This window comes from Populus nigra, chromosome 5 (genome assembly GCF_951802175.1).
Source record: "Populus nigra chromosome 5, ddPopNigr1.1, whole genome shotgun sequence".
Classification (NCBI taxonomy): Eukaryota; Viridiplantae; Streptophyta; class Magnoliopsida; order Malpighiales; family Salicaceae; genus Populus; species Populus nigra.
Window position 1 is genome coordinate 23,075,596 of NC_084856.1, and position 11,660 is coordinate 23,087,255.

At 32.6% G+C, this 11,660-nt stretch overlaps 1 protein-coding gene across 2 annotated transcripts; it reads left to right on the top strand.

Annotated features, from left to right (window-relative positions):
• The first annotated feature begins 2,447 nt into the window (after positions 1-2,447).
• On the top strand, positions 2,448-10,473 carry LOC133694606 (cuscuta receptor 1-like). Of its 2 annotated transcripts, none has more exons than XM_062116183.1 (10): positions 2,448-2,906; positions 3,045-3,197; positions 3,326-3,478; positions 4,754-4,912; positions 5,277-5,414; positions 5,779-5,916; positions 6,281-6,418; positions 6,779-6,913; positions 6,990-7,136; positions 7,912-10,473. In XM_062116183.1, the coding sequence occupies exons 1-10, from the start codon at positions 2,543-2,545 to the stop codon at positions 10,137-10,139; spliced, it is 3,753 nt and encodes a 1,250-aa protein (XP_061972167.1). In that variant the 5' UTR covers positions 2,448-2,542; the 3' UTR covers positions 10,140-10,473. The 2 variants fall into 2 exon arrangements, with proteins under 2 accessions (XP_061972167.1, XP_061972166.1); XM_062116182.1 differs by having other exon boundaries at positions 2,450-2,906; positions 3,326-3,487.
• Positions 10,474-11,660: the final 1,187 nt, after the last annotated feature.

An 11,660-nucleotide genomic window follows, 5' to 3' on the forward strand; every position in this document is an offset into this window, starting at 1 on the left:
CTCTTAAAATAATTTGAACTAATTTGGTTCTTAAATTAATTTAAACTAATTTAGACATTCATCTAACCATACTCGGGTAAGCTTCAAATTGATATGCAACTCAATACATATATTTATGTATATATGTCTCTCTCTCTCTCTCTCTCTCTCTCTCTCTCTCTCTCTCTCTCTCTCTCTCTCTCTCTCTCTCTCTCTCTCTCTCTCTCTCTCTCTCTCTCTATTTATTGTACATGCATAGGATGTATTTATTGCTCCAGAATAAGTGAGACTGACTTTATACCAGCTTCACATATAATATTTTATTTACATACAAAAAAAATATATATTTTCAGTATACTACTTATCTACTATTTCTCATTTTACAATCAGCAGATGAGAGAGAATGAGAATGCTAAAAATTAAGATTTATTTCCAACTCTAAATATTTTCTTTTTTATACGCTATTTATTTTAGTAGTTACATTTTTAATTGCTATTAGTTTATTGATATGATATTTAATTAACTTCATAAAAAAAATCCACTAAACAAAATCCTAGCCATTAATTAACTTGAAATGTTATGTCAAGATTTAACTAGTGTTATGTAACGTCTAGGGTATGCTCGATTCGTACGTGGGTAAAGGAGTTTTCTATCTCTTTTACTTATGCTCATAACAATTTCAAGGGTAGGAAAAAAATCTAAAGAAGTTTAAGATTTAATCTCGAAAGTGGAGTTAAATGATAACTTTATGGAGGGAGGGAGGGAGGGAGGGGTAAAAAAATGATTTATCAATTATAATACGACATTAATTGTATATGACCATCTAATTATGATTTTCGTGTTAGAAAAATATTATAAGAAAATAATTATGGTAGAAGTAAGTACTCTAGATCAAATTTTAGACCTAGAGTGGATTATAGTGATAAATTTTTTTGTATTATCATGAAAAAGACTGTATTCAGTATCACATTGTGAAAAGAAGAAAACCAATGTAGAAGAACGGAAGCTAAGGAGCAAGAAGTCTAGAGATGTCAAAATGAATTTGGTGCAAGTTGTTTTCCTTCTTCGTAGACCTGTGAAGTCAAGATTCCCAACTATCCACTGCATCAATCTCTATCCCATCATCCTCTAGCACTTGTTTCCCTTCTTCGTAGACCTGTGAAATCAAGATTCCCAATTATCCACTGCATCAATCTCTATTCCGTCAAAATGAATTTGGTGCAAGTTGGAGGAACACCCCGTTCCACAAGCTTGTAGAAAACCATTAACAGACTAACGAAAATAATTGTGGGGCCAAGATCAAATCAATTCCTCAAACAGTAATCACAATTTATTTTAATTTTGTTAAATTTTTATGTTAAAAGAGTTTATGTTGGAAAATAATTTTTAATATTAAAAGTAAGCGGGGTATGTTTTTTATTTGACTTTAAATATATCAATTAATCATATTTTAGATGATGTTTTCATCAAATAATTCAATATTACAGGATCAAGTTTAGTTAATCAAGTAATTTAACATATAGATAAATTTAACATAAAACTTTTTATTTTTTATTTTTGCAAGCCATTGATATTGTCTTTTATTTTCAATTTTATTGGCCCACACGGTGTTTTTGTTGGTCATCTCTGCCCTTATCTTTCTTCATTCAAACACATCAATAATATTTTAATGAATGCATATTTTCTTCTTTCGTAGTTATATAAATATATTTATAAAAAAGAAAATGAATTTGTTTTGAATGGACTAATATCATTCAGATTAAGAATATTCAAACAATAATTAATATGGAAGTAAATCAGCCTAACAGATAGTTCATTGGGAATCTTGACTTCACAAGTCTACGAAGAAAATGAAGTGCAAGTGGATGGTGAAGCTATCGACAAATCACTTCATTCCATGAAAAAAGTTGAGGAAGAAATTTTTGTATTCCACAAGATCAAATCAATTGTTCAGAACACGTGACTTTCCATGTCTATATATGAAGAAAAAACCAAAGTAGTTTACACAACAAGTTGGAGGAATTAACTGTCACTGACAGTGATTGTGGAGCCCTAGACTTGATGCATCTATTGGATCCTCATAAATAAGAAAAAAGACAACCACTCACATTGACTTGGTGCATCTAGTACTGGAACCTAATATGTCAAAAAATAAAATAATGAATTTTCTTAACCACAAATTCACATATGGCTTTTTTCAGTATTGTTGTTTTTTTCCAAGTTTAATCACAAATCCACAGATCAGTGGGTATATTTAGTATTTTAGTTTAATCACAAATCCACGGAGTAATTTTTTTTTCATTTTTACTATGTGTCAAAGTCAATTGACTGTATGAAGAGAGCCAAAGTGTACAGTATTCACAGTCCCAAATACACATAACACTGCTTAGTTCTCGCTACTGTGCTCATTAACATTAACTATTTATTGAAAAGTTGATTTAAATTGAACAGAATTTATATGTCAAACGTAGTATAAATAGGACCTCTATGGTTGCCCGAATGCAAATATGACATAACAAACAATAATATTCTACGTAGTACTTCATAGAATTATCTATCTAAGATGATGATGAAAAAAATGGGGGCTTGGATGTTGCTAGCATTATTGACTTTGGTTGGCGACTGGTGTGGTCGTTGTTATGGGTGTTTGGAGGAAGAGAGAATTGGTCTCTTAGAGATCAAAGCTTTGACCAATCCAAACAGCTTTTACATGGGAGATTGGGTGGAGTACAGTAGTAATTGTTGTGAGTGGTATGGGATCGAGTGTGATAACACTACAAGGCGAGTGATCCGACTCTCTCTTTGGGATGCAAGGGATCAGAGTTTGGGGGATTGGATTCTCAACGCCTCTTTGTTTATGCCTTTTAAGGAACTGCAAAGTCTTGATTTGTCCGGTAATGGACTGGTTGGTTGCTCTGAGAATCAAGGTCGGTTCAATGCTTCTGTTCTTGTAATCATAAAATTAATTCATATCATTGTGTGAATCTTATACTGAGATTACGCTGATGAAGTGGCTAGCTGGTGTTTAATGTCAATTATCTTGCTTTGATGTGTTTCTCTTCCAGGCTTCGAAGTCCTATCATCAAAACTGAGGAAACTGGAGGAACTTGACCTAAGTCTGAACCGATTTAATAATGATAAAGGCATTTTATCATGCTTCAATGGGCTTTCCGCTCTCAAGTCTTTGGACCTATCAGACAATGAGGTGACAGGATCAGGTAGCTTCTATGCATATGACCGTTTAATTATTTAGCTTTGAAACATTTTCTTTTCTCCTTGTCATATGATTTAGCTTCTATGCGTTTATTTCCTTCCAATAAGCTTAATTTTGAGAAACATCATGCAGGTCTCAAAGTCTTGTCATCAAGGTTGAAAAAGCTGGAGAACCTTGACCTAAGAGGGAATCAGTGCAACGATAGCATTTTTTCATCTCTAACTGGGTTTTCATCCCTCAAGTATTTAAATCTGTCAGACAATCAGCTGACAGGATCATCTACTGGTATCAATAATAAGTTGCATTCTCTTAAGAAAATTGAGGACTTTATATCTACTTAGTAATTAATGATAGCATTAATTTCATCTCTAAAGATTTATATCTATAAATTGTTTTTCTAATAAGACCGGAAGAGATCAAAATTAGGATGATTAGAAATTACTTTTTGACAATTAGGATGATTAAAGGTATATATTGTTACAGCTGTTATTATGGTAACTGTTAGTGCAGATTAATTACAGTAGCTGGCAGATGCATGGACACGTGTTAGAAGTTGTTAAGAGTCGGTTAGAGTTAGTTAACAATATAATAAATCGTGTAATGCATGTGGGGAAGTATATATGCACGTGTTGGATTACGCACGCAAGAAATAACAGAATCATTCCTCTCTGCTTCATTGTGTTAGTTAACAATACACAAAATGGATACTTCCACTCTATCCTTCTTGACCAAAAAACGCAATCTTAATTAAGGCATGAAATCAGTACCTAGCTTGACGTTGAAGATATCTTTTGAGGGGTTGATATAGACTTGTTTTCGGGGGCATGATGTCGTAAAATCACAGATATTTGGATTTCCTAACCAGGGCGTTTTTGTATTTTTATTTTATATGATAACGTTGATACAGTAGCAATTTAGTACTTTTATAAATATAAATATTATTTTAAAAAAATAATTGACACACGTTTTAGCATGTGAGCTGTTCCATGCAATCTGGGTAATCTGTAAAGGAGTGTTAGGCGGCTAATTATTAATTTTTATTATAATTTTTTTTAATTTGATGTTTTTTTTTAAATGAATTTGGATTTAAAACTTTACTTATTGCGAGTTCGGAGATTAATCTAGATTTAAAAGATACAATTACAATTGCTTGATTTTTTTTTAACTTAATATTTTTTTAATTTTATCTTTTAATATTTATTTAAATAAAAGAAAAAACCCAGCTTGTGGCATAGCATTGACCAAAACTATCTGGTTTAAATTAGAACTAAAGCTTAAATTATGATGAGGAAAAAAATGTAAGATTGTATCATGCTCGTTTCTTTTGATTTTTTTTAATTCGATGAAAATAAAAGTCCAAAGGCCAAAGACCCATGGAGAAGCAATATGAAACCCTAAACCCTAAATGTATTTTGCAAGTTGGGCTATTTTTACTCTTAAATCAATAATTCGGTATTTTTGGAACGTCGGATACTTCTGAGGAGAAGAACGGCTATTATTCATTTTTACAATACACAAAATGGATACTTCCACTCTATCCTTCTGACAATTTTCTTTCAGGTTTTCAAGTACTAGCTTCAGGGTTGAGGAATTTGGAGGAACTTCATCTCAGTTACAATAAATTTAACGACAATATTTTATCATCTCTCAGTGGATTTTCAACTCTCAAATCTCTATATCTATCAAGCAACACGTTCACAGGATCAACTGGTCTTAATGGTAAAGTTGTAAATCATTCCTACCTTAAGATAACATTCCCTAGCAAGGTTTAATAATTACATGTGTATTAACCCTTAAGTAATTGTTTGGATGAAGCCTTAAAAAGGCTTTATATAATTAATTCTTTATCGAGTGAAATAATTTGAAACTTACGTACATATACACGCTATTAACTTTTGTTCAATTTCTTAATTTATTTTTCAAATAAATGAAGGTGAATATTTAATTAATAAAATTTTAATATCATATTAAAAATTATTTTAATTTAAAAACTTAAGCTATGTCTTGTATATTAACTCTAACATTATAAATGATATAATTATTGTAAATAATTATTATTGATTAATTGTTCTCTCTATCACAGGTTTAAGGAATTTGGAGGAACTTGATCTCAGTTACAATAAATTTAACGACAGCATTTTATCATCTCTCAGTAGATTTTCAACTCTCAAATCTCTATATCTATCAGGCAACATGTTCACAGGATCAACTGGTCTTAATGGTAAAGTTGTAAATCATTCCTACCTTAAGATAACATTCCCTAGTAAGGTTTAATAATTACATGTGTATTAACCCTTAAGTAATTGTTTGGATGAAGCCTTAAAAAGGCTTTATATAATTAATTCTTTATCGAGTGAAATAATTTGAAACTTACGTACATATACACGCTATTAACTTTTGTTCAATTTCTTAATTTATTTTTAAAATAAATGAAGGTGAATATTTAATTAATAAAATTTTAATATCATATTAAAAATTATTTTAATTTAAAAACTTAAGCTATGTCTTGTATATTAACTCTAACATTATAAATGATATAATTATTGTAAATAATTATTATTGATTAATTGTTCTCTCTATCACAGGTTTAAGGAATTTGGAGGAACTTGATCTCAGTTACAATAAATTTAACGAAAGCATTTTATCATCTCTCAATGGATTTTCAACTCTCAAATCTCTATATCTATCAGGCAACATGTTCACAGGATCAACTGGTCTCAATGGTAAAGTTGTAAATCATTCCTACCTTAAGATAACATTTCCTAGTAAGGTTTAATAATTACATGTGTATTAACCCTTAAGTAATTGTTTGGATGAAGCCTTAAAAAGGCTTTATATAATTAATTCTTTATCGAGTGAAATAATTTGAAACTTACGTACATATACACGCTATTAACTTTTGTTCAATTTTTTAATTTATTTTTCAAATATATGAAGGTGAATATTTAATTAATAAAATTTTAATATCATATTAAAAATTATTTTAATTTAAAAACTTAAGCTATGTCTTGTATATTAACTCTAACATTATAAATGATATAATTATTGTAAATAATTATTATTGATTAATTGTTCTCTCTATCACAGGTTTAAGGAATTTGGAGGAACTTGATCTCAGTTACAATAAATTGAACGACAGCATTTTATCATCTCTCAGTGGATTTTCAACTCTCAAATCTCTAGATCTATCAGACAATAGGTTCACAGGATCAACTGGTCTCAATGGTAAAGTTGTAAATCATTCCTACCTTAAGATAACATTCCCTAGTAAGGTTTAATAATTACATGTGTATTAACCCTTAAGTAATTGTTTGGATGAAGCCTTAAAAAGGCTTTATATAATTAATTCTTTATCGAGTGAAATAATTTGCAACTTACGTACATATACACGCTATTAACTTTTGTTCAATTTCTTAATTTATTTTTAAAATAAATGAAGGTGAATATTTAATTAATAAAATTTTAATATCACATCAAAAATTATTTTAATTTAAAAAATTAAGCTATGTCTTGTATATTAACTCTAACATTATAAATTATTTAAATATTGTAAATCATTATTATTGATTGTTCTCTCTATCACAGGCTTAAGGAATTTAGAAACCTTGAATCTGTATTCAAATGACTTCAAGGAAAGCATTTTGATAGAGTCATTGGGAGCGTTGCCATCCCTCAAGACCTTAGATGCAAGTTTTAGTAGTTTTAAACACGTTGGGAAAGGTCAGTGACAGTTTTGGTGCCTAAAACAATATGATATTTATAATATATTGATGGATTTATGTGATCTGGGCCACAGGGTTGTGTAATTCGTCTAGCCTTGAAGAAGTGTTCCTCGATTATTCTTCTCTCCCAGCAAGCTTTCTTAGGAACATTGGACCCTTGTCTACTCTTAAAGTCCTATCCTTGACCGAAGTTGACTTCAATAGCACCCTACCTGCTGAAGGTAATTCTACAAAAGAACAATTATAAGAGTATTGAAATCCAAATAAACTAATTTGTGTTATATCTATGTTTTATTAAACTAGAAGTTTACTCCCAATGTTACGAAAAGAAAAGGATAAAATCTAGAGTTTCTCAATCTCTAAAATTTCTCAGTCTTAAATTTAGGGTAGGTGGCAGATGCATGGACACGTGTTAGAAGTTGTTAAAAGTCAGTTAGAGTTAGTTAACAATATAATAAATCGTGAGATGCATGTGGGGAAGTATATATATATATATATATATAATGGTAGGAGGATTACGCACGCAAGAAATAACAGAATCATTCTCCTCTTAACAACTTAGTTAAGGCATACAACCATCCCTCAAGACCCTTTCTCTCAAGGATACTAATTTAAGTCAATATTGAAAGGAATGGCTGCTCTGTACCACCACTATTTTCATCGTATAGGCACATTGTTAAAATATCAGTTTGATATAACCGATCGGATAAAAGATTATAACTATTTTCATCAAAATGGGACCGCATAATTATAACTATTGTCTGATATTAAGAAGGCACCATAACAACAAGTTTTCTACGAAATAATGGACACCTGCCTGCTCACAGAATTAATTTTGTCTCTGGAAAGCTAGTATTTATGCTAAATGGCACCCTGCCTCACCAAAGTAAATTATATCACTAATAAACTTGTATTGTTGAATAGATCTCTCAATAAATAGTACATAATTGATATATTCCTATTCCCTTAACATGAACATATTGATATATTCTGCAGGCTGGTGTGAATTGAAGAATCTTAAACAGCTATTTCTCTCAGGAAACAATCTAAAGGGCGTACTCCCTCCTTGTTTGGGAAATCTATCATCTCTACAATCCTTGGATTTATCTGACAATCAATTGGAGGGAAATATTGCCTTTAGTCACCTTTCCCATCTTACGCAGCTTGAACACCTCTTAGTTTCAAATAACTACTTTCAAGTTCCAATATCATTTGGTTCATTTATGAACCTCTCCAACCTCAAGGTCATTGCATGCGATAACAATGAGCTAATAGCTGCACCCAGTTTTCAGCCTTCAGCTCCCAAGTTCCAGCTTCTTTACTTTAGTGCTTCAAACTGTACTTCAAAACCACTCGAGGCTGGATTTCCAAACTTCCTCCAGAGCCAACATGATCTGGTGTTAGTTGATCTATCCCACAACAAATTCGTTGGAGAACCTTTCCCATCTTGGCTGTTTGAGAATAATACAAAGTTAAATCGACTATATTTGAGAGACACCTCATTTATAGGTCCTTTGCAGCTGCCACAACATCCAACACCCAACCTTCAGACAGTAGATATGTCTGGCAACAACATACATGGTCAAGTTGCAAGAAACATATGTTCGATTTTTCCACGTTTGAAGAACTTCATGATGGCTAACAACAGCCTCACAGGTTGCATTCCTCCTTGTTTTGGGAATATGAGCTCTCTCGAATACTTGGATCTTTCCAACAATCAGATGTCTTGTGAACTGCTTGAGCATACTTTTCCAACAGTAGGCTCCTCGTTGTGGTTCTTAAAGTTGTCCAATAACAATTTCAAAGGGCGATTACCACTCTCTGTGTTCAACATGACTGGCCTACGTTACCTCTTGCTCGATGGAAACAAATTTGCTGGACAAGTATCTGGTACCTTTTCTCTTGCATCATCATTTTTGTGGTTTGATATCAGTAACAATATTCTGTCAGGCATACTTCCAAGGGGAATAGGGAACTCTTCAAAAAACCAACTTGATGGAATTGATTTGTCCAGAAATCATTTTGAAGGTACCATTCCAATAGAATATTTCAATTCTTCTTGGCTTGAATTTTTAGATCTTTCTGAAAACAATCTGTCTGGGTCATTACCGTTGGGCTTCAATGCATTAGATTTACGCTATGTCCACCTATACGGAAATAGATTGAGCGGTCCACTGCCATATGATTTTTATAATCTCTCTTCGTTGGCGACATTAGATCTCGGCGATAACAACTTAACTGGGCCCATTCCAAATTGGATTGATAGCCTTTCGGAATTGAGCATTTTTGTTCTCAAATCTAATCAATTCAATGGGAAACTTCCTCATCAGTTATGCTCGTTAAGGAAATTAAGCATATTGGATCTTTCAGAAAATAATTTTTCTGGTCTGTTACCCTCATGTTTGAGAAATTTAAATTTTACGGCATCGGATGAAAAAACTTTAGATGCCCCTCGTACGGGATCGGATTATGGAAGCGGGGAAGAAATATATACATCCAGAGGGGGGGGAGGATCTTCTCTTGATGGCAATATTTTGTGGGCAGAGATCAGTGTAAAAATATCTGTAGAGCTTACAGCAAAGAAAAATTTCTACACTTACGAAGGCGATATCCTTCGTTACATGTCTGTTATGGATCTTTCTTGTAACAGATTCAATGGAGAAATTCCGACAGAATGGGGAAACTTAAGTGGGATATATTCTCTAAATCTGTCACAAAATAATCTCACTGGATTGATCCCTTCATCCTTCTTCAATCTGAAGCAGATAGAGAGCTTGGATCTTTCTCACAACAATTTGAATGGGAGAATTCCTGCACAACTCGTTGAACTGACCTTTCTAGAAGTTTTCAACGTGTCGTACAATAATTTGTCAGGAAGAACACCGGAGATGAAAAATCAATTTGCTACCTTTGATGAGAGCAGTTATAAAGGGAATCCTCTTCTTTGTGGACCTCCATTGCAAAACAGTTGCGACAAAACAGAATCGCCATCCGCGAGAGTGCCTAGCGATTCCAATAATGGAGATGGTGGCTTCATGGACATGGACAGTTTCTATGTGAGCTTTGGTGTGTGTTACATAATTGTGTTGTTGACAATTGCAGCAGTACTGTGCATAAATTCGCATTGGCGACGCAGGTGGTTTTATTTCATTGAAGAATGCATTGACACTTGCTACTGCTTTTTGGCTATTAACTTTCCCAAGTTGTCCAGATTTAGAAGGTGATTGGATCTTATCAGGAGCGTATGGGCTGCTTTCTGAATTTGTTGCAATCCTCTGTGGGGAAGCAGTCGCATTCCAAATCAATGGTTGCTCACAACATGTATAGCAATTTGCCTGTGAGAAGTGTTATGTCGAAGTGTCTGGTTCTTGTTGCTTAGCCTTTCTGTTTTGACATGACTTGTGTTTGTCCTTGTGCTTGTATCCATATTTGTTTGTTTCTTTGTTATGTCTTAATTATGTGGCGTTTTGGTCTTAGATTTGGAGAATGAGCAACCAACCAATATTTCTTGGCTTCTTGTGATTTCTATATCCCTAATAATATGGAATTTATTCACAATTGTAATAGTTTACAGTATCGTATTTTCTCAATTAAAAAAATAATTGATAGAACCGAAGGAATGTGGTAAAGCAAAAATTTTGTTTGCTGAAAGAACACAAGTCTAAACTTAAAACAAGGCAATATTTTATTTATTTATTGAATAATCAGTATTTATCTATTTTGGTAATTTTCTTAGCCCTAGCTATTTAAGCCTTACTTATGGGCTATTTTGAACCTCAAGAGTTTATTTCAGATTTCTCTCCTATTGGGTCTCTTTCAAGCCCATTTTGCACTTAATTTTGAATTCTTTTAATTAAATCGGTTTTGAACTTTTATATCAACAATTGGAGTATTGTTTTAAGATTAGATATTTAATTGTATTTTTTCTGAAAATACGAGAGTTTTTTTTCTTTATTCCTCTATAATTTCAAGGCTATAAGAGAACCCTAATTCATTCACGCCTCATGAAATTCAATTTGGCCAGTGGTGATATAAGGAAACGAAAAGATTGTTAGAAAAATTAAGAATTAAGAATTTTGAATGTTTCATTTTAAAATGGTGACTACTTCTTAATTTCAAATTGTTCAATCTTCTATTATGATTTCTACTTGCTATGACAGTCAAGCTTGATGATACAAATTACTTGTTCCAATCTTATACTTGGCTCCTCCAAGCTTGCAATTGAGGGGGAATGTAAAGATATCAAAGGCTATAGTCCTGCCACATGTCAAAAGATTAAAAAATGAAATGGTTAGAATGTTGTTAGTGGCTGTTAGTCTCGTTTGTCAGTTAAGAGAATCAGTTAGTATTATTTAGTGAAGAATAGATAACGTGAATAAACATTCTACTGTAGCAATATAAAAACCAAGCTGTTGAGAGTGTTGAATTTAGATCGAGCTCCCCTTTCCAGCTTCCTACCTGAATTGGTTGAAATGATTCATTTGAGATACTTAAGTTTGAGATGGACCATGATAAGTGAGCTTCCAGAGTCTATAAGGAAGCTCAAGTACTTGGAAATACTTGATTTGAAAGGGAGTCTTGAATCTTCTTTACCTGCTGAGATCACACAATTGACATGTCTTTGCCAGCTCTGTAACTATCGATATAGTTTCCAGTCATCATCGTTCTTCCCAGACTCTCATGGAATGAGAGTTCCAACAGGAATAGAAAGATTGACGAGCCTGCAGAAATGGGGAAGCATTGAA